The sequence below is a fragment of the Hoplias malabaricus genome, chromosome 10 (assembly GCF_029633855.1).
Source record: "Hoplias malabaricus isolate fHopMal1 chromosome 10, fHopMal1.hap1, whole genome shotgun sequence".
Taxonomy (NCBI): Eukaryota; Metazoa; Chordata; class Actinopteri; order Characiformes; family Erythrinidae; genus Hoplias; species Hoplias malabaricus.
The window spans coordinates 23,567,857-23,592,916 of NC_089809.1; the positions used below are offsets into that span (position 1 = coordinate 23,567,857).

The following is a 25,060-nucleotide window of genomic DNA, read 5'->3' on the forward strand; positions in this document are numbered from 1 at the left end:
AAATATGCAAAACAACAGCAGCATTAACAGTGCCACCGATACAGTGCCCTGTGATATTAAAGACTTGTCATTAATTACCTCCGTTATACCCCATAGATTCATGCACATGAATCCTCATTACAGCACATGTGTTCCAAACATCCTCCTTCTGCTTAAACACGACAAACCTACGGTGGTCTGACTTAACTGGAGGGAGGGAGGGAGAGAGAGAGAGAGAGAGAGAGAGAGAGAGAGAGGCTTTGTGAGAAGAGTAGAGCAGGGAAGAGAGACAGAGAGAAGAAGCAGGGGAGGGAGTGAGGAAGAGAGGGAGGGAGAGCAGCACGAGAGTGGGGAGAGAAAGACAGAGAGAGAGAGAGAGAGAGAGAGTGCAAGAGAAGAGAGAGGGAGAGAATGTTTGGTGAAAGGCAAGCACTTCCTCGTTCATATCCAAGGCCTTTGTGAATAAACCATGGGATGTATCGGCTCGCGAACACTCAGTAAGACCCCCTTCTTCTTTTCTTATACTGTGTGTGTGTGTGTGCGTGCGCACCCGTGTGTGTGTGTGTGTGTGTGTGTAGGTGGTGTAATTAGCTGGATGGGGAGGGGGTTGCTGGTGTGTGAAGCAGCACTGGGCTAATGTTATTTGCCTCACATTTGGGATGTGTGAAATGAATTTGGCTGCAAGGAATAAGAAGAAGAAGAAGAAGAAGAAGAAAAAGAAGAAAAAGAAGAAGAAAAAAAAGAAGAAGAAGGCACATGGGAGCAAGGTTTAGCTGGACATGTGTTTTGTGTGTGCAGATGTTTAGAGAAGGACCCCATATCTGGATCTCAGCCTGCATCTCTGATTTATGCTACTGCATGAACAGTGTGTGTGGGGGTGGGTAGTAGAGAGAGAGAGAGAGAGAGAGAGAGAGAGAGTGAGAGATGCAGTATTATAGCTGCTGTTTATCTGCAGAAAAATAAAAAGAAAATTTAAATAGTGAGGAAGGAAGGAAGAATTGCACTGGATATTTGCTTACAGTAGAAATAGTGATGACAGAAAGAATATGGAGAGAAAGAAAGAAGGAAAGAAAACGAAAGCCATGCTGGGTTTCATTGCAGTTGGGGGAGAGGTGAGCACAATGTGGAATAAAGGGAGGGGGAATCCAAGCAGGAGTTACTGAAAGGAGTCAGTGTAGGTGTGTGTATGTGTAGGCTGGGACTATCCTGACTCTGCTACTCCTGTGCAGAAAACTGTAAAGAACCAGGGTCCCGTAATTTATAGCGCTACATTGTTATCATATGTTCAAATTTCAATACTGCTATCCACCAAGTCTACGCAGTCGAGAGCACAAAACAATCTGGGTTTTTTTTATTTGTTGATTTGTGATGTCACCAATATCAGCCAATTGGCATATAACCACGTGTCTGTCTACTGAACATACAGTAGGAGATGGATAGAGTCCCAGTTACACTGAAGTTATCCAGAGAGTTTCAGGCTAGACTGTTTTTAAAATGAGACACATTACAAACAATACAGAGCTGATGTACATATATCAGGTTTGAAGGCATAGTGATTATGATTGTGTTTTTTCAAAACCACATAAACGTTATTGTAGGACAAAGAAAAAGTGCAAGAAACTGGGCAGGATACAAGCTTTTGGAAGTGAAAAGAACAGCATGAGCACTGAATTTGGTAATGGCATTAATTTTAGGAATTACATCATGTGTAAAAAATTGGCAGATATAAATGAATCTATATTTATAGAATGATAAGCTATCAATTTTATCTGTTTTTTCAAGTTAAAAGTCTTCTTCCATCAAGCTGGATGGAAATGTGACATGATTGTTACAAGAAAGAGTAAACCAATAACAGCCTCTTCCGACAACTAACTGTGATCCAGGTCTCCAGATCTTTTAGGTGATGGGTTCCATTGAACATACATGAGCAATTTGTAATTCTGAAATTACAGACTGTAGTCTATCTGCTGGGTTCTGCATACTTTGTTAACCCCACCAGAGAGCAGGTATGTTTTGGGGGGTGCATCATTCTCAGCGATGCAGTGACACAGATGTGGTGGTGGTGGTGGGTGAGTGTTTGTTGTATTTGTATGCATAGATCAGACACAGCAGTGCTGCTGCAGCTGTTAAACACTGTGCCCACTCATTGTACACTCTATACACACCTACCTTGATGGTCCAACTTGTAGATGTAAAGTCAGAAAAAGTAACTCGTCTGTTGCTGTAGTCATCTTCAATTCCTTCATCAGTGATTACTGGGAGCTACTCACAGGACAGTGTTGGCTGGACATTTTCCATTGGTGGACTATTCTCAGTCAAGAAGAGACAATGAGGGCTTTAAAAACTCCAGCAGCCCTGCTGTGTCTGATCCACTCATACCAGCACTAGAGACAATAACACACTACCACAACGTCAGTGTCAATGCAAATCTGTCCTGTTGTGGTTCTGCGGCTAATCAGTGCACATCTAAAACATAGTATAGGATAAAGAATTCCCCTTTTGGAATAAATTGTGGGTTGGGGAAGATTGTTAACCAATATTCCATACAGATTATAAGTAATTAAAATAAATCAATTAGGACCAAACCTTGTATTTTATCATATAGAGGTTCCTTTGAGTTTCAAAAGGTTTTTTTACACACCTCATTTACAAAAGCAGTTCTTCAAAGGACCAATCACTCAAAGGTTATTTAGGGCATTAGCTATGTTGTCGCTTAAAATAAACCTTTCAAGCAGCTATATTTTTAAAGGAATGTGCTCATGATGACGCTAATGATCAATGGCAGTTAATTTAAGTCTAATCAGAGTTGAGCAGAAACTGGAAATAAGCTAAAATAGCTGGTGACCTGTGATTATATTGAGCATTTCATCTGGAACTAGACATGTATTTTGAGTAGCTGTGGTAAAATCTTTTAGGGTCATAGTGGGATTTCCACTATGAAGCTGCTGTGTGAAAAATGCAGGTTGTAAAGGATGTGGTATAGTGCTCTGAAAATAAAATCAAATAATAATTATAATAATAATAATAACAACAACAATAATAATAATAAAAATAATAATAATAAATTAATAAATCAGATCAACTTGAAGACCACTGACTTAAATCATAGAGTTCAGTGAAAAATCTTAACAGACAGAAGTGCATATTGTAAAAATATAAACAGATATACTAAAAATAATCTTGTTTAGGTGTTTTGGGGGCTTCATTTATAGTGGCCTCAAATATCAAGCAATGTATATAAAATAAGAACATCCTATTGCTTTGCAGCAAAACACTCCATAGGTGAAAGCACAAAAGTTTGGCTCTGGAACAACAAGGTCACTGCTACATGTAACGTATTAGATCAGGTTACTGTATACATAGACTCCACTGAACAGAATCGATAAGTGGCAAGATAATGGAATACAAACACAAAATACTTCTAAGACAGATGTGTCTGATTCTCCATTTTAGTGAAGGAAATACTGAGACACTGTATATTCATACTGACGCTTGTCTTATTTTTCATGCAACAACATTTGAAAATACTACAAAGGAAATGCATGTACACAATAATAAGCAGATGTTATCAAAAATGTAACATTTTTCAATTTTGTACCTGCTTATTGTTATTTTACTGTGTAAAAATAACTTTATGATAGTGGGCACTTTCAAGGCCGCTGCTAATTTACAAGCCCATTTTGGTAGTATCAAATACCATTGATGAAAAAAGAGAAAATAATTTTGCAGTCATGTAATACAAGACATAATGGCAAATGTTGTGTATATCAGGACTCCAGGGACTTTAATGTCTACAGAACCTTAGTGGAGATGTTAACATTTTTCATTCAGTAGACAGAACCCTTGTATATTCTTGTAAACAGAGTATAATGAGCAAACAGCTGCACTTAAGGTCTGAGTGGTTTATTTTGATGGGTGTGGAGTGAATAATGGGTATAAAGTGAAGAGTGGATTGTGGACACTCCAGTATTTGTATAAAGCAGTAAACATATTGTCCACGATACAGTCACTGCACAGTTGACACTTTGCTTGTTGTCATGTACTTCGTGAAAAGCTTCACACCGTAGACTTGTGCTGTCTGCTTGTATTTGCACTGTGACTCACTCTGTAGTTCTCAGCACTACGGTGATAGTGGTCGCCATGGGACAGAGCCCAGGCCAACTCCAAGCTGGGCACTGTCACTTTCACTGCCCAGTCATCACACTTCCTTCTACAGGCCACTTCAACTTCACCATTCCTTATTTTATTTTCATATACCAAGGAACTGTTATAGGGTTAAGACGATCAAATCTTTTTCCAGCACTAGGAACTGTTTCTGATAGTGATCACTGTCTTTTAATAACCTGCAAGGGTCCATATGTGTCCATAGTTAAATTCTTCACTCTTAGTCATAAACAAGAACAATCAGTGTCATAACAAAGCATAATATCTCATTAAAAATGATAAGAGAACTTAATTTAGAAAAACAAAATATACATTTATATAAATATACTAACAAATAAACAAGAAAATTTAATTTATATCTTTTATATTACCCCATTTAAAGACAAAAGGCAGATGGTGTTTACCACCTGTAAAACACTGTTTTAGATTTTCGCAATCTTTATATATTATTAGTTGGAATTTCACAGTAGTATATTTATTGCCATGTAAACAGTGTGCATCCTAGCTATTGGTATTTGGTAGTTGCCAGCTGTATCAGAAACAGCTTGGTGTCTACTAAACCAACATGTATCTTTACTTTATTTACATACATTGCAAATGTACCCAGTTTACATTGCTACATTGCTTGTTTTGGTATAAACATGTGATTGTAATAGCTAACAGATGTAGGAAATTAGTGCTAGCAGCTGGTACAGTTATATGTAATAATTATGACAGGCCTATTTGATATTTTAATATAAGAGGGATGATATGTAACGAATGTAGTTATGAGAGCAAGACAAGAACTTCTTAGTGTTAAGAGGCTAAACCTGTGTGTATGAGTAATCACTTTCTGTAAGATAAGACTGCTGAAGTAGTATTTTGATAACATTGTTATAGGCCTAAAGCAGAGAGAAACAGGAGATTTCCTACTACTTGAGTATTTATTGGAGTAGTACACATATGGAAAAGTAAGGATAGGTGAGTCGTATTACATGACAGTCTTACAGTGCAGGGCGGGTAAGATGAAGAGTAGATTTTTCTGGCAGTATTGTATAGAGTCTTGCAGCCTGCTGGGTGTTTATCCTGGCTCTGAGCAGCTCTAGAGTCAGATATTGATTTGTGAACTTCAGATCAGCTTTCTGAGAGTCTGAGATCTGAGAAGACTGATCATTGCAGTGAAAGCATGCCCACAGGAACACACACACACACACACGAGAAATGGCCTGCTATATTAAAGCACATACTAAAAACATAGGTCGCAATGTCAGAATTTGCAGAGGCTTACAATGCATACCAATACACCCATATAAGCCTAAAGGAAATGCTAATTAATATTATGTAAACAATAAAGTAAATATAAACAATAAAGTAAACATATCCACATATACCAGGTAGGTTCTGGACCCACCGCAACCCTGAAATGGAAAAAGTGATTACAAAATATGAATGAAAGGCAGCTCTGAGGATTTGAGGTCTTTGCTCCAAAATAGACTAACAATCAGAACACCTGTTTGAATCTATGCAATAATAGGGTCATAAATATTACATTTGCTTCCATTGTTTCATTGTCTGTGGTTGAGTTGCAGCTACCCATTTCTCAGATGAGGCAAAGGCCATATGTAGCTCTCTCAGCACTCGTGCTTCACTGGTGTCAATAAAACATTTGGATTGGATATTTACCTATGCCTCCTGTTTCAGTAGTGTTTTCGCTCTGCACATAAACTGTTGTTTTCTCGCTGCATTTTGTGTTTACTCCAGCGTACTGCACATGCTCAGTCCTGACCCAGATGTCAGCCAATGAATCTGTAATTAGAGCCAGCGCACACTATTGTAAATATGACCCTAAGTGTCGAGTGGAGAGGTGCTTGAAGGAACAACAAAATCACTTTGAAAACAGAAAGCTTTCATTCACCAGTGAAATGGCTGCCTCTGAAATTTGAATGAAGTTACCCACTGTACTCATAACGAGCCATTTCAAGCCACATCACTCTTCAGCACTTTGTGAGACGACTCAGACTTTATGATAAGACGCATCAGTGCTGAGTTAGGAATGAGCTTCTGCCTCAGAGACATAAAGGCAGCACACACATTAAACAAATACACTTTTATATGGTCTGGCTGCTTGCTTGTTTTAAATCTGCTTTCAAAAACTATATTTCTCTTCACACACTTCTTGTATTTGTACATTTAGTAAACTGAAACTTGACACTTCCTTTTTAATCCTCCTGGGTACATACAGCCCTGAGAGAAGTGTAAACAAATCCAAACAAACAAAAAAAAAACAAACAATTAGAAGAGTAAAGCCATTAAGCTCTACTGTTGCAAGCTTATATATATATTTGCAAATGTGCAGTGTCCCAATCTAAAGCTGAAACCTAAATCAAATCAAATCACACAAGATAATACACAACTATACATTATACAGTGATACCAATCAAAACACTACACACTATGTATGCAGTATATTCACATCTCTCAAATGCAGCAAACAGTAAAAGCAAGTTTTCTTTTTTTCCCCTGCTAATTACAAAAAACAAAGGTTTTTTTTACATATAACATATTAATAAGCAACATGAATATATTACACAGATTAAATGCTATGATTAATGGTTCCCAGGTATGTTGATTTCAGCCAAAAAAGAATAGCCTTGCACTTGAATATGTGTAAATGTGTTTTCTGTCAAGGATGTACATTTGTAATAAGTTCTAGTGGTGCAAGTAACTAGTGACAAAATACAGTAAGAATACAACTCACACACTCAGACATTCACTTACACACTCACACCTGTGGACTGTGGAAGAATAGCCAAGCCACCTACCAATGTGTGTTTTTGGACTGTGGGAGGAAACCCATGCAGACACAGGGAGAACACAAATCCCCACAGACAGTGACCTTAAGCAGGGTTAGAACCCACAATCCCAGAACACTGGAGCTGTGTGACAGTTAGTGGTGGACAGTAACTGTAAATGTAAATGTACTTTATTTAACGGAGTAGTTTTTTGTGCATCTGTACTTTAATTAATTATTTACATTTTAGGCGACTTTTTACTTTAACTCCACTACATTTCAAAGTCAAATATCTTACTTTTTACTCCAGTACATTATAAAAATCAGTCAGTCTTTTTGGTTAATGTGTGAATAAAACCGTAACGTAACGTCTGAACAAATCTCCCTGCTCCGCACAGCTCTCCGTGGCACTGTTGCTAGGAGACTAATGAACACTGTCGCAGCTCTAAAACAAGTGAAAATATTTCTCCACCTAAAACCAATAATACCAAAAGCGGACTTTGTTGTTATAATCTGTTGTGTGAATTTGGGACTCTAAGTAATCACTTTCAATTCTTAAAAGCGTTATGAATTAACAAAATGGCCTGTACTCTTTAGTATTTGGCCACATTTGAGTCATCAGTAACTACTATGAATTCAAATACAGACCTGTAGATGTCACAAATCGCTCACCAAGGGCGAGAGTCAGTTGGAGATTTATTAAACACAATATATAAATTGAGGTCAAAACTAGAAGAAATATTCCAAAACCCAAAAATTAGTACAGAGATATAAACAAGCGGGGCGGCATGGTGGCGCAGCAGGTAGGGTCGCAGTCACACAGCTTCAGTTCCATGAATGAATATAAACAAGTGCAAAAAGAAAAAAAAACAAGTATCAGGTGAAACGTCAGAAAAACAAAACCATGGTCAACTATGCAGACTAAACAAAGAGCTTAAGGGAACGCTATGTAATATTTTAACCTTAAAATTACAGCTTCAAAATGATTGTGATGCTTCACTGACCTGGACATAATTTGAAGGGAAATAGTTTTGTACTTTTACTCAAGTGAAGATCTACAAAAAGGACTTCTACATTCACTGGAGTAATATTTTACCTTGAGTATCTATACTTTTACTCAAATACATGGTTTGTGTACTTTGTCTACCACTGGTGTCAGTGACACTACCTGCTCCAGCTCCATGCTGCTCATTTGAGAAAAAATGTCTTACAGAAAAATACATTACTCTATATCTGCAGTGTAAGAGCAAGCTGATAAACTATTGTTTTTTAACTAATGTTTTTGACAGTGCTGTTGGTTCATTTTTATAAAAGGTTTCAGTAACAGAAGAGAACACTGTAGCAGTGTTGGTGTGATGAAGCCAGATGGCTGTCACACATTGTGCATGGATACACTACTCCAGTGTTCAGAGTGAAGGATTAAAGATAAGAGATTCATGAGCTTTAGTTGTGGTATGAGTGTAAAGTGGCTTCTGCTTATTCAGCAATCCTCAAATACAGTGCAGTGTTGCCTACTTTGGCTCAGGAGATGCAGTGAGAGCATCATTACAATCCACCTGCTACTGTGCTACCTCCCCCTGCTTAACTCAGCAAATAAAACAACACTCAGAAACACATACATACACACAGAAAAACACTCTCATACATGAATGTATATTGTGAGTTGCCAGTTTGTTAGGTACACTGGAATACACCCTGAAAGAAGGTGTTCGTTTGTGTCCACACAGCTTCTATAATCTCCACAGAAAAGCACTGCCAATAGAATGAGATGCTCAGGGGCAGCCACATTCGCCATGTCCTTTGCCAACACCCCCCCCCCACACACACACACCCCACCACCATGCCCAGCACTGGGCTGTGGAACAGTAGGACAGTGTTCTCTGAAAAGATGGAGATCGATCTAATTGGACTGGGATGAGTTAGAAAATCTGTACACTCAAATTCAAGCAAATTTTCACAGCAATTTTCCAACATCTAATGTAAAGCCTTTCTAGACGAGCAGAGCCATAATACAAAAAGGGGGCCAAAATCCCTATAAATATTAAGATTTTTCAAAAGAAATGTTAATGAATAGGTGTTCAAGATAATACCTGAATGTTTTAGCACAACACCTCTTTAGATCTATACTTTTTATATATGTCTAGTGATGTTTATATTTAGTTTTTCATATGCATTACAAAAAAAACAGCATACAAAAACAATTATTTGAGGTAATGCCATTTCATATTTAAAAAGAAATGTTAATATACACAGTGTTTACATGCATTTGTACCTCCACTTTGTACCACATCTTTCTAGTATTAGTTAACGTACCATACTGGTAGACTTTTTATTAGAAATGCTCCTATATAAAAATTTGTGAGCCTATAGTAATATCAGATATAGTTCATGTACTTGTCTGCAGAAACTGATGCATAAACATTTTAGGCATGTATAGAAATTAGGATTAGCTCCGTCTGTAACAGCATTATGGAGAAATGTAATATTTATTTGTATCTATTTATCTGCACATTTTATCCCAGAAGCCCAGTGTCACCTAAATCCTCTGCTATTGACATACTGACATGATTCCAATGTTGTTGTGTAACCATAATCTTTAGGTTTACAATTAATAACCCATATATTCTTGCACACCCATCACCAATAAATGAAAAGGGACCATCATAGAACCACCACTGACCCCATGCTATCTTGGTGATGGACCTTCTTCGCACAGAAGTAATTCAAACACAGGCGTGTGTTGTTGGAACAAGTGTATGAAACACAACAGTGTTGATGTGGTTTTAACATACTATTGTTTCACTGTTTGTAACGTTTCAATGGTTCTGTGATCACAAATTGACCACAGAAGAAGGGCAAGTGGATTACTAACACAGGCTTTAAATAAATATGAGCATAGCAGCTTCTAAATGCACACCCACAGTGTGGGTGTCCCTAATAAAGTGGCCAGTTAATGGGTGTTTAAGAAACCCAGCAACACTTTTGTGCGTCATAATATATCAGAGACTGGCTGACAGATCGTGCACAGCAACAGCTGGCCTGCAGTCTGTAACGGTCCCAAAGTCCACTGATTAAAATTATTCTCTTGTGCTTCCTTGTCTCATTTAACACAATGTTTTTCATTAAACATTATAATATGCACATAACAATGAGTCAAAAAACATGTTTAAAATATTAAAAATTAAGTTAATATTTTCACTTGCAATTAATGACAGTGTGCATTCAAGTTGGCATCGGCCCTACATTTGTATAACATCTAAATCCAAGCTTCAATGAAAAAAAAATCCATTGATAATAATTAATTACAAATCTTGGAATATTTTTTCTGTTATTTATTTTAAGATTGCATTGGCATAAAAAAAATAAAGGCTGCCTTTGGTAGCTGTACCAAATGGCTGGTGAGTGTAAGTACAAGGAACTTACACAGAATCTCATGCCCACATGAACATAAGCGCATACAGGCTTGCTTATTAATAAAAGCAGCAGAGTATTCCCCACTTGGGCTTTCAGTGTGTGTGTGCGTATGTGTGTGCTGGGGCTATAGTACAGTGTCATGGCAGTGTGGAGCTGCAGTACGTGTCGCTCTCCTGGAACAAAGTGAGTCTCAGTGCATGACTGCTTTATTCTTCAGGGAGCCCAACTCTCTCAGCAAGACCTCCAGACTGTGTTGTTTTGTGCGAGTGTGTCTTCTTCAGTCTCTGAGAATGCGCCCTTGGTCCCTGGTGAGAGCAGCTTTCTGAAACATTAGTAAGGTTTATTTGTTCCCAGATTCCGTGTGTAATGAAGTGGTCGACTTGCTGTATTTCCTTGCTGCAGTTTCACTGCACCTGTTAATCTCTGTGCAATAGCCTGACTTTTACAGTTCTTGTGTACAGCTGTTTTACCTGCCCTACTGAAACAAACTTTCTGACAGAATTTCGAAATTTTAGACTAAAATAATTAGATTAAAGACAATATTTTTTCATTGTTGTGATTAAGTATCCACGTATCTGCAAATAATACATCACCGCCAAAATATCGTGCATCCCTAATACATCTAAGTGTATTGTGGAAAAAACAACTTAAAGAACATTAACCAACTACACTACATTAAAACGAGATCATAATTAGTCATGTTTTACTGAGAACTGATATTTATTGTGAAATGTGATGTGTTTTGTAAAAATATCTTTATGTGCATAACATGTTGTTCATTCATTCATTCATTCATTATCTGTAACCACCTATCCAGTTCAGGGTCACGGTGGGTCCAGAGCCTACCTGGAATCATGGAGTCGCCAATCCACCTACAAACACGTATTTTTGGACTGTGGGAGGAAACCGGAGCACCCGGAGGAAACCCACATGGACACGGGAAGAACACACCAACTCCTCACAGACAGTCACCCGGAGCGGGAATCAAACCCACAATCTCCAGGTCCCTGGAGCTGTGTGACTGCGACACTACCTGCTGCACCACCGTGCCGCCACATAACATGTTGTGACATATTTTAATATAATGATAAATATGGAGGGCAACATGGTGGCATGGGTGCTCTGGTTTCCTCCCACAGGATTGGTGACTCAAAATTGTCCATAGGTGTGTGAGTGAGTGAGTGTGTCACCCTGCGAGACTGACGCCCACTCCAGTGTGTGTTCCCGCCTTGTGCCCAGTGATTCTGGGTAGGCTCCCAACCCACCGTGACCCTGAATTCAATAAGCGGTTACAGACAATGAATGATGAATATTGGTAGGTTGATTGGCTGCTCAAAATATCCATAGGTATAAGTAAATTTGTGAGTGTGTGTAGCCCTACAATGGACTGGTGCCACCTCCGGTGCAACCTAAAGTACCAACAACATCAATGCCAAAAACACAGAACCAAAAAAAACCTCAAAAGACAAACAAATACAAAGCAACAAAAAAAGACACAAAGCAAATCACACACACAAAAAACAAACAAATACAACAAAGAGTACACAGCGAGCACCACCGAGCCACAGGGCCACAATAGGTTCCAAGATCGACAGTCACTGCAAACACTGCAAACAGCAGCAGCTCCAGCAGCCTTAAGTACTTCACTAAAGTCACACTGAAAAACATCAGGAACATGCAGACTAACATTTAGTACTGCAAAACCACAAAAGCTTCTGAATAATAACCAATGTTCTAAAAAAGCACCACACATCAAATTGCTATGCTCTCTGTTAGTAAACACAGATTTGATCTTTTAAATCTGTGGCTTTGGTACAGCTAATCCTGATTGGAGCTTTGATATTTCATAAAATATTAATGGAAATTCTACTTCCTGCTCCTTTAACACTAATGACAATGCAACTGAATCACTTCATGCTATTCCCTGACTGAGAGATACAAAATGCAGATTTCAGTAAATGGCTTTGATGTTGTAGTCATGATTTTAGACCTGCAAGGCAGTCTGCACTTGTTTGTTACAAAATATGAAAACATATGTGTGGGGATTCCGTACTGTTTAACCTCAGTTTACAACTTAAGTTCTTTTGCATAGATTCAAAGAAAAAACAAAACAAAGTAAACACCAAGAAAAAGCACGTTTATTTAACTTTTGTATCTGAAAAAAAAACAAAGACTAAAATGCACTTAATATTTTCATTGGGTTTTACTGGCTGCTCTTTTTTTTCTCTCCATCAGTCTGTCTTCCATTATGTTTTATGGTGAGTATGTACAATATTGTATTACTGAGAGACTCCCAGTTATTGATCTGATTACAGTGTGCTCAAGCACACACACACACTCTCACACACACCCTCCAATGATGACAGCATCAACACTCAACGCCCTGGTAAAAAGGCTTGACTAAAACATCGATCAATGTCTGTAGGGTAGCAGCAGTTCCCTGACAATGTCTTCAGCGTAAAGACAGGTGACGTCTATGTGTATGTGTGTTTGTGCAGGGGGGTCAAGTGGCAGGCCCCAAAAGCAAAACCCTTACCCAGTGTTATTGCTGTATCTTTGTAACACACAGTTACAAAGTGGAGGACAGAGATGAGATTTCAGATGTGTGGTTCAAATGCTAAAGTAGGACACAGAACGCTGATTTGGTTTTCATCATACAGAGGCATGATTAATTGCAGTGTGTAGCAAAGTGAAGGAATGCGACAGTGTTACATATTGCTTGAGGACAAGGTTGGACATGGGCTCAATGTGCTGCAGTGGTGTTTTGCTGCAGAAGCGGCGCTGCTCAGAGTGACTGATGAGCTGTAATGATGTGAGCTGGACCCTCCCGTGCAGGGCGCATGTAGGACACAGGCTGGAGGTGGGAGACGAGATATTCACTGAGAGACGGCCACTCACCCATATCCATCAGAGTCAGACTACCGCCAACCTGCCTCAACCTCACGGAGAAGTCACAGCCATCTGGAGCCCCCTGCTCTTACGCTGTGGCTACCTCACAGGTCTCACTTTCACTCCATCTCTCTTCTGTATTTCCTAAAAAATACAGTCATTTGTCATTCATATTATATTTAATGGCCCATATTCTCTCTGTGACCCTAAATTGGATACGGACAATGAATGAAAGAATGTTCTCACACTTTTTATGTACCAGTTTTCCTAATGTCTCTTTCTCACGTCTCCTTTTCATTTGCTATTTTTTCACACCCTTCTAAAAAATCGTGTCTAATCTTTGTCTCTTTCATCACTGTTTCCTTACTTTTTCATGTCCTGTATTTTCAGTGATTGACTCTTTCATTCCCTCTTCCTCTATCACATTACTCTTTCCTTCATTCCATCTTTCTTTTAGCCCTCCTACTCCCCGTCTCTCCTTCACTATCTCCGTGTCTCTTTTCTTTTATCTTCGGTCTCGTTGTTTTCTCTTACTCAAGCCTTTCCCCTGTATTATGGTTAGCGTGCTTTTCACTCCTCTCCGTGTTTGAGGTCAAGGGGAATTCCGTTCTGCGGAAAAACGGGGTCTGCGGTCTTTTCTCTCTCTGCCGTTTCGCTTTGTGTCTTCACATGGAGAAGGTTCTCTTTTTGCGGTTTCCTCTCTAACGCACGGGTGCTTTTCTTTATCGTAGAGCGGCGTGGGAGGAAGAGAGAGGACCGTATTTTATTTCCCACCTGTTTTCCGACCATCTTTTGGCGGAGCACTGAGAGTATGAGGTAGTCTCCAATCTAACAGGCTGCAGAACACTACTAGCCAATCAGAGCGGAGGATGCGGGGCTCCGTGACCAATCCACAGATGCACAGCGCGACACGCCTGATCACGTGATCGGTTGTTAACCCTATATGCAGCCTCTGCAATACAATTCGGGCGAATCTGTGAGCCATTTCTGTTCCTCAGTACTGAAGAATTCAGCAAAGACCTGTGTTCCAGTGTGCAGCCTAAGACTTTTGGTTTTATGATGTCAGATATGCATAACGCACAACATTTTGATCATTTTGAAAATTTCTCCAGCTAAGAGAGCTCTGGGAAGGTAATTGCAGTAAGGAACAAATCTACCATTGTTGAGGCCAGCACATTTAATCACACTTGATGCACACATTTCTTTTCTCAACAGTGTTTTCAGTGATTTCACAGCTTAGTACATGGGTGTTTATTCTCCACCCCACTCTCACCTATTTATCACTAGAACGCATGAAGGCCCACAGGAAAACCAAACTCCATTTTTGCATAATCCCTTTTCTCAAAGCTTCAACAAATTATTTGTGTGCCTGCCCCTGTGATATGCAGTGTGTTTCACTAACCTACCTCACTTGTTGAGCAGCAACATGCTTTGTAATTAATGTCAAAATGAATTCTATATTGCAGCGTGTTGTTTATTCGTTAGAATGTTTGGATTCACAATCAAAAGGGAAAGGTTCTATGTGCTGTTTTGCAGCATAAGAAGTCTGCTCATCTAGCCTGATGCAGTCATCTTAAATTCACTATTTATGATGCATAGCCAGGATTTCTGTTGGAGTAATCACACCGGAGACAAATTGCCCCAGTTATGGACTGTCAGTGAGGACATAATGAACAATGGTGAACATATATTTAGTTAAAATATGAAAGGCTAGGCCTATATTGATTATAGCACAATTTTTTACACTGGAATAAAAAGGAAAAACAATAGCCCTGTGATTAGAAAACATAAGATAACCAAAGGTTTTTAAACTTGTCAGAATGAGCTGATTTTGAATTCAGATTTTTGGTTATAAAAAGGGAATAACATATTCAAACACTTAGTTTTGAAAGTAAGTTTCCAGTAAAAAAAATTCCACTGGCGTTGATGCTTCAACACAATTGCTTTTAGAAATTACACATTTCTTCAAGCAGGGATATGGCTCATTGTCAATTTGGAAATATTCTCTTTCCAGGATTTAACCAAACATTACACAAATCTGAAGCTGAAGATGTGTTTTTTCTCCCCTCCCTTATGACTTTCCCAACTGTACATGATGCTAATGTTTTTAAATTTGCCTCAAACTAGTCTCAGACTGTGAAGGTAAAATGTATTATTTGAAATAATAGATTAACATTTCCTTGAGGTTGTTGTTTTTTGATAATTGCGTTTAAGGACCTGCTTATGAGCTGCTTACTGTTTATCTTAAGGTCCTTTGAAGGAGTTTTCTTTGAGAAAGTTTTTTTAATACTACCTTGTACATCTGTAATCTAGGTTAGATTATTAGTTAACAGCAAAAGGAGAGATACTTGCTGATAGTGTCTGAATAATGGCAGATCATTTAAATTGCAGTATAATTAAATCAGACTCCAGAATTTTCATGTTAAGATGACTCACACACTTTCATAGCCATTTTGGCTGAAGCATTGCTGAGTGCCTAGATAAATGTCAGCTTGCTCACTCTGTAATTACATGTTTCATGCATTAGAGAGTCAAACTGGGTAAGAGACACTGAGCGTGCACTACGTTACCACACACTCTGATTCTCTGCTTTCATATTGTTTTACTTGATCCTAATGTAAGAATGGAGCTATGCTTCGTGAGTGGTCTGGAATTAGAGCAACTTGTACAGAGCTGTAGCTGTATGTAAAAATGTAATCTAAGTACATGTTCCCTTGGTATAAATGTTACATTTTACCAAATAGGCGGAATTAATATGTAACAGAGTATGGGCTACTTGCTATAGCCATTAGGAGGGTCAGATAAGTTTATATAAACTCAAATGATTCAGTATAATTGTATATGTAAAATATAAAAAGTAGCATTCCCAACTTTTCTGACCAAAATACAGGGGCAAATAACAGTACAATAAGATAATGATATTGTATGGGCTTTTCACAAAATTTTTTTATCAGAGTCAGCTGAATATATATATATATATATATATATATATATAAATATATAATTTATTTTTTATTCAACAATTCATTCTTTTGAGCGTTGCTACACTTGTACAAACACAGCAAACTGCAAACCTCTGCCCTACTCACTGTACAGCATCAGGTATCCTTCTACTTTTACTGTAGTACTTTATTCGTGTTATTTAAAAAGCTACTGATTTTCACTGGGAAATTTAACATACTAGTTTAAACCAAAACAGCAAATAATGTTATGTATGTTGCTAAGGTATGTAATTCACTGTTTGGGCTTTTGGTATAAAAAAGGCAATAAAATAAAATAAAATAATAATAAAAATCAGCAATAATAGTTTATGATACATGCGTTAAGACTAACTTTGCAGTGTGGAAGTTGTACTTTAGCTTAGAAGGCTCTGGCTATGATATTGTTATAGCTTTTAAAGTGGTGCTATGTTCCAGGAATAGCACCTTTTTAATCGTCCATAAGGGTGATTAAAAGGGTCAAAATTATACAGATGAGATTTATCAAAATTAATATGGCTCAGTCATCAATAATAAAATGAAAAGAAACTTTTATATAAACAGTTTTCACAATGAAACTCTGAAATATCAGTGATTTCTGTGGAAATCTCCATTAAATCTGTTACATTCTGCTCCATGTTATGTTGCACCTTGGGCTCTTACTTGAAATGTTGCACTAGAGCTTTACTGCAATTGCATATCTATAAATAATTCATTGAGGTTAGTCTAAACTGCAGATGTGCATGCAGGTTCTGTGCAGCTCTAGACCACATTTTACTGTATGTTGTATAATGTTTGGATAAGCAAAAAACATCTGGGCCACTCCTGGTTTCTGACTGCAACAATTCTGCCGCTTCAGAGGCACTTACAATTAAAGTCATATGCGAAACAAGTAACCCTTGTCAAATGGCATGTTTTGTGGATATAGATTAGCACACTATCTAAAGGAACATGAACTTGCAGAGTTTAACAATCTCAGTTTGTTACATTTACAAAAATATAGTGTGTTCTCTGGGGAAGACTATTTAATTTCCACTTACAGAACAAAATATGCAAATTGACCAAATATAAGCAAGATAGCTCATTGTATCAACTCTTCACAATACCCGTGTGACTTGGCCATTGCTGGAAGGGATGGTCAGTAATAGCTCTGCAAGCATTTCATATAAACAAAGCTCAGCACCTGCTTTTCTGTGCTGTGGGGTTGCTTTGTGTCATTTCTCTGTTCAAACTATACATGAACCTTCGAAGCAGACAGCAGGGAGTCTGTTTTTCACATGAGGAAAAATGGAAGGGAACAGCTAGCATTGTTTGTGTAATTATGAGAGCTTTCCCACTGCCTGCTTGTGCTTGCGCTCAAGGTTTAGTTCAGGTGCAGGATTCAGTAGGGCTGGTTTGTCATTATATGTAACATTATCAACAAGAAAGCGAGATGCACGTGAGAATAGTTTGTTTATTTTAATGCTCATTATAGCTGTTGTGCACAACCCACCATGAAAAGAAAAAAACTAATACTCTGATAATCTAATGTGACAATTATATTAGAAAATGTATATGTTTGCCAGCAGATTTACATGTTTCCTTCTACAAACACAATTTACACAGATGAATAAATGAGGCATTACATGTTAGCTATTAGATTCCCAACAAAAACACAACAAAAACATATCCTTCAAGCATATCATCACAAAGGATTGATGAACAGCTTTGGCTTTCCATGTTTCTTAATAGCAGCTCATTCACTGGCTCTCTTTCTGTGTTACAGAGTCTGCCAAGCTATTGAACAAGTGTGTGTGTGTGTGTGTGTGTGTGTGAGAGAGAGAGAGAGAGAGAGAGAGAGAGAGAGTCATAAATAATTAATTCTTTATTAATTGGCCAAATGAAGCATTTACAAACTAGGGCACTCACTTTCCCCTGGCTTCATTCTCACACCTCTGCAGGACTTATATCCTGTAAAAAGTATCAATTAATAATCTAGGTATCTAGGTCAAAAGGTCAGAGTTAAAGGGTAATGAATGGCCATAAAGGCAATACTGTCTGGTAGAAATTAATTGTACTTTGATACATGTTTGACCAACAAGCACTCATTCATTCTTCACCGATTTACAGGTTCATTCACTTTACAGTATGCATGCATGCCGCATGTATGGGATGAACTGGTGTTCTAGGGACTTTGATCTCTTATTAGCTCTGGAAAATAAATGGACTATTCATTTACATTAAGAAAAAGTGATCTAATCCTCTAATCCTATGGTACAGTGCCTTTGAGCTGCACCAATTATTGGTGCCCAGTATAGCATGGGCTGCACTGACTACTCCAGCTGTGTAGCATGATGCTGTACAGAAATTCATTTTAGAGGCATAACAATAAAAAAAACTGAATTACATACAATAAAGTGGTGGCTCCATGATCCACTTCTTAAAACAAACAAACAGAAGTTAGAGGGTACCAGATATCATAACCCGTAGAATAGACATGCTCCACAGAAAATACACTAGGCCATTTCAGCATTAGTGCTGAAAGTATCCAATCCCGGCCCCCTCCTCCTACTTTACCCTGAATGCATCAGAAAGATTTTTGATCACTGACACTGGTTTCCATGAAATATGATAAATGGGAGACCCTTGACAGGCATATTGATGATACACTACTTCACATTTACGTTTTTTATACTCTGTTAAAATGATTACATCCTTAGTTATATTTATATATCCCAAATAGCTTCCTACTCCTTATATAGTGCTGCTAACTACCCTATTTATTTAAGTGCTCTATATGATGCCTCTCAAACTGTGCTATTTCTGAGATGTGCCATTGTGCTTAGCCCAGCTGTTTAAATATATGACAAGAATGGTGTAATTGGTTGAGAAGACCGTAATTAATCACAACACCCTCCTTTCTGTTCCACTTTCTCTGTTTAACCCTCTTCTCACTATGTACAGGCAGAGGAAATGCTCACACTTTTTGAACACGTTTTACTGCTTTTGTTGATATGGTTTGCAACAGGGCCAAAACTGATGAAGCCTGTTGATGAAGTGGATGGAAAATAAAGGTTATTGTACTCATTGATAAATGTACTTCCTTCAGTAAAGTGGATTTTTAGTAGGTTCAATGCATGCAGGGCAGAATGGATTCAGGTTTTATATTTATGCAAGTTACTTATATGCAATATGACCAAAGACATGTGGACAGCTATACATATATAAGGGTGTTGAATGGTAGTTTGTCCCCCCTTGCTGCAGTGCAAATTTAGATTTTACTTCTTTGACAAATATGTTGAAAAAATTCAGTGTATATTATATGACCCAGAGCCAGAAAGCCACAAAGGCATGTGTCAGCTCAAATATGAATGTGGAAGGATTGAGTTCTGAAACACAAAAGCTATTTCACCTTAAAACACCTGAACGTTGCTCCATCTCTTCAGTTCCACTACGACACAGTGCCTCCAGTGCCTGGGGGTTTAACACCCCTCTAACTGATGCTTGTCAATAAAACATATTTGCAGGTACTCCAGACTGCTTCAACTCTGAGAGGGTTTGTTCACCTCATCCATCTACAAAACATATGTTTACAGTAGTACTTGGCTTCGTCCATGATCTCTAGCAAACTTAAGAAGGGCAGATGTTCTTTTTAAGTAGTTTAAATAGTATAATAGTTTTCTACTTGTATCTCTGCCATGCAAACCACTATTGTTTATGTCAATACATCCTCTTTTCCCAGACATCCTATGTGTCCGGCCTGTATTTTAAAATGTTTTAAAATGTCAAAAAATATTTAAAACGTTTTACTTCAGGGTTTAATTTTACATTATATATATCACAAATCTCTTTTATGTGTGTCATAATTCACTTCCACAAGAATGTGCTATAAGGATCAGTCTTTGATAGTTCTCTAAATACATTAGGGCACCCTCTCATATCTGACTGTCATCCCACTGCCTGAAAACACCTAATTCTATATTCACCTTCCAGTTAACTGCTAATCCTAGAGGTTCATGCAACTGTGACACTCACAGATATTTAATATTTCATAAAGCTCCTCATGAAAGAAATGTTTTTATGATAAAAACAAAGTTTTTCTCATTTGTTTTATTGGTTTCTTTTTATCTCCTTTTAAATATTCAAGGAAAATCTGATGATATTTTAGGTTTATGCAGAAATCTATCTATCTATTTATCTATGATTCCACTCAGGATGAAAACTGTGGGACTGAAGTAATTGGGTTGATCCACCCACCTATTTGGAACACACACATAAATTAGATGCTTTATTAACCGACAGACTAACATTAACAAATCAAGACAGTGATCCAGCTCTTAATCCTCTCATAATATTTCACCTGAACACACACAGTTTAAGGTCACAGACACAAACAGGTCTCATGGTGTCTAAATCATACTGCTCCAAAATAATAATACTGATTAAAGAAGGAAAAGCCGCTTGGAGACCAAGGATGTGTTTAAGCTTAATCAACAGAGGGACCTGCATAATTAAGTCATCTTTAATTAGGACTGAACTATTAGGAGTAGTGGGGAATAAAGGAAATAAATAGAGAGGTAGAATTTGCTAATCGGTTCAAGGGAGAGACTCTTATGCAGGTGACTCATTTCATACAGCTCCTTTTCTGTACAATTTATTTTTTTACATGGTGACTGGCTGCATAATTATTATATGAGGGTAATCATGAAGCTGGCTGGTCTGTGAAAGCTCATGTAATCCATTCTCATCCAGGAAGCAAGAGCTTGTAGGCTCTAGAGAGAAAAAGAAAGAGAGCAAGAGAGAGAAATACACACTTTGCTGTTTTTATAATAGAGTCTTTGGCTCTCTCTCTTTTTTTTTTTTTTTGCTTTTAGCTGAGTCTTAAGAAAGAATTGTCTCCATCACTTGTATTCATTTTCCTTGCTCTAACTCTTCCTCTCTCCCATGTTGGAATCTTTTATGTAGGGCTAGCTGAGTTAATAATGAAAGCACAGCAGGGGGAACGGTTAGGTGAAAGGTGTTGGGACCTGATTCAATTACACTGTCAGCACTGTCATTATATACTGCATTTTGTGGACAGCGCTAGTATTCGAAACCCACACCTTCCTTTTATGAAGATGAAATAGTTCTAAGTTGCCAAATTATTCCATCATATATTGTATGGGGCAAAGGTCAGAGACTACCTTTTACCATTCATTTATTCATCCCAAAACTCTTTGGATACAGTTTACATTTTAGGAGATATTAGATAAACCACATACACATATTGAACAAATAGTCAATTCCCAAAATCTGATTTTTTAAAATGCATAGATCTACAGGTGTTTCTTTTCATCAATATCATGTGTCAAAAATGGCTGGGAACTCTCGTGAAGCCATTACTAAGACTAAAATTCTAAATATTTGCAATTTAAATGAAGAAGTGGCTGGTGGCCACCCAGACTTTAAGATCAATGAATGTGCTTGGGATAAACTCTTCTAAGAAATTTCTAATACTGGATTTCAGGAAGTGTAAAAGCATTCCTGCAAATTTCTTTTTTTTTTTTTTTGAGAGAAATTCTCCTAAAATTTAAAACGCAAAACACTTAAAAATAAAAAGGAATCTATAACAAGGACAAAAGTTGGACACACTAATTGTAAAATGATAATAGTCATTTACACATTTTGTGTAACTTTGTGTTAATACATTTCCTGTCTTCTTCCCTGGCAATGAACAATAACCTATTTACCAACCATTTTGCCTAAAGATAAAATAAATGAAGGGTAGTCTCTGATTTTTACACCCAGAATATACTGCAGTGTATTTGTAGTGCATCCTGCTGTTTGTACCGTGCTGCAGAACCATGACTGAGATTAACAGGTACCTGGACATTTTATGTTCTTCCTTCATACTCAGCCCCTGCATTCTCAGTCTCTGTTCCTATCTTTCCGTCAGCTTCCTATGAAGTTTCTAACCTAATTTCTCTGTTTGTCTTCTTCTCTCTCTCCAGCGGCAGATGGAGTTCCAGTACAGAAAGATGGGGAGCAGGTAAACACGACACAAATAACAATATCAATCCTTTTAAACCAAACAAATCTCTTAGCAGCCGCGTACCACAGAACTAAACTTTGCTCAGGTGAATAGAATATCATGATCAAATAAGGGAGCCAGTAAGCCCCCCTTTTACAGAAAGAGATTCCATCTGTTGAAAAAATTCTACAAAATTAACTGTGCCTCTTAGCATGTAAGTATGTTATACGTCATAAAGTCAGTTTGGCTGGCTTGTAGTGTGGCTGTTACCGTAGCTCTTGTAGTTTTACTTCTGGCCACATTGCTAATGCTTCATGCTATTTTCTGGTCTGATCCTATTTCCACCTCATACTAAATCATTTTAAAGGAACACTAGGTAAGATTTAATATTTTTGCTCCTGGGTTCTCCCTGTCCTGAAATCAAGAGAGTGGGAGGAGGGGTGTTTTTCTATCCTCCTCCAAAAGGCACATAATGCAGTTTCTGCAGTGCTGAGCCCAGAGTAGCAACAACACAGGATCTGTTCTCCTTATTACAGGTCAGTGAAGCATCACAATGATATTCAAGCTCTAATTTTAAGGTAATGATACCACCTAATGTTCCTTTAATATTGTGAGATGAAAAATGTGGTTCTAAACCTGTTGTTAGGATCAGACTCTTGTAGTATGACTATCATTGGACTATCATTTTGGTATAAGCATCACCATTGCTACATTACATCAGTCATTTTTGTGTGCCTTTCTTTTTCCATCGCTATAGAGCTACATTTGGAATTAAGGCAGTACTGCAACATTCATGCAGGTGTATGGAAAAGCTTTGGTCAAATTCAAATTACACACTTGTTGATTTTATATTACAAGTAATTACAAAAGTAATTACAAAATTATGTTACCATATTCTACAGGGAACCAAATTAAAGCTTTTGTAAATATTAGTTTATTAGTTTTATTTGCTGAGGTTTATATATTGTGGGAGGGAATATAAATATAAATCTGTCAAAATAATATGTTTATTCCCACAATGTTAAAGCAAATAAATACAACTTGTGCAATAAAATGTACTAGAGCATGTTGTTTTAGAGAATTACTTATTTTCACTTATAAAATCAACAACATTTGACTGAGGCTGCCCCAAATTTTGCACATGACTGTATGCATGCATGTGCATAGGGATCACACACACACACACACACTCATTGTAACTATAGTGGTGACAATTATCAAGAGTCACAACACAGATATATCTTTTTTATTTACTATCAACAACAAACAGTGAATCTACAAAATTCAGGCTCTTACCTGAAACACAGAGTAGACTGAAGCATACCTAATGACATTCTGTTAGAGATAAAGCCTTATCAGAATAATGACAAATTCCACTGCCAACACAGGGTCTGTCTCACTCACACCTTTTCCAAAATAACTTTTTAGTTATCCTGAAACAAATGATAAACCTCAGGCTGAGGGCTGTTCACAGCATATTTGAGAGGAAATCAACAGATTTAAGATCATATCTTTAACAAGCAAAAAGTAAGGTGGCACAGACAATCATGCCATTTAAATATAACGATGAATTGCCTTCTGCAATGTATCCAGCCAAAAATATGGTCATTATCTGTATCTGAAACACCAAATTGATCAAAGAAGACATGGGGTGTTTAAACAATATGTATCTATAAGCAGTTGTGAGCACCAAAGAAAATTCTGCTGTCTAATTTCAGTATTCAATGACTGTGCAAAAGTCAGATGATGTTTATTTTGTTTCTGATCAAAAAGAATCATTAAATTTAAGTTATTTATTTTCAATGTGTTAAGAAAGCATGAAAAAATCAAATACCAAGAATAACATAAAATCACACAGATATCTGAAAAGCTTTTATGAACTGAGATAACTTAAACTGTGTGAAGCAGAATGTGTAACCAACTTCTAAGACTACCCTTGAAGAAAAACATCCTGCCAAACTTACAGAATAATCAAACATCAAAAGTAAAATTTTTTTTTAAATATGTATTTTCAGGTTTTTTGCTGAAAACTAGCAAATTGCAAATTACCCTTTGTGTGGACTTGCACATCAGTCATAGTTAGAAGACTACTATACTGTATTTCTACTTCTAGTCGACTAGTAATTCTATGAGTAAAATAAAATTCCTTGGTTTTTAATGTTATTCTATAAGTGAAAGGTAGCGTAACTGGAAAATAAAAAATAACTAAAAATATAAATAGCAAGGATAAATTTAAAGGGGTATAGGTCATATCCCAAATATCTCTAAAGACATTTTTTGGTAACAAACAACACCAGCCTGAACTTGGACGGAATACAATGTCATGTGACGTGCACTTGAGAATATTTAATATCTCACTGACACAGTGTTAAAAGCTTATAAAATGGCAGTTGCAGCCACACTATAACAGAGAGGCAGCAAACAACTGGAGACAGCATTCCCTTTTAATCAGGCCCACAAAAGCTTTGGACCATGCCAGGCAAACCATCATTACTGGCTACAGCACCCTAGCCCTTTGTGAGCATGCAGGGAGGAGTAAACAACGATGCTCTAAATTCAGCCATGCCTTCTCAGCCACCTGAGAAAGGTTAGGAGTCTGCGGGGTGTAGAGCGAAGGTTTATTTGTTAATGTGGATTACTGTTTGTGTTCATACCCTGTACTGAGTGGTGTACGATATTGATGATTTCTATGTTAGGATCATGTGACCTGTTAGTGCCACCAAGCAGCTGTGACTGAGCAGCTCACGTGATGTATGGTTACACTGGCAGTATGACTGCTCATTGCCTTAGGCAGCCGCAACTCGCCCGCGGTCCTGCAGCTGTGTGTCAGTATCGTACTGAGCAACAGCTCTGTGGAAACAACACACACACACACAC

General features: G+C 37.7%; 1 protein-coding gene across 1 annotated transcript in view; it reads left to right on the plus strand.

Moving 5' to 3' along the window:
* Window positions 1-333: 333 nt before the first annotated feature.
* Window positions 334-25,060, plus strand: part of fam131bb (family with sequence similarity 131 member Bb) — a 34,628-nt gene continuing 9,901 nt past the window's right edge. Inside the window, exons 1-2 of the mRNA XM_066683506.1 lie at window positions 334-476; window positions 22,164-22,201. Coding sequence (XP_066539603.1) covers window positions 449-476; window positions 22,164-22,201 — 66 coding nt within the window. The 5' untranslated portion in view covers window positions 334-448. The remainder of the gene's footprint in view (window positions 477-22,163; window positions 22,202-25,060) is intronic.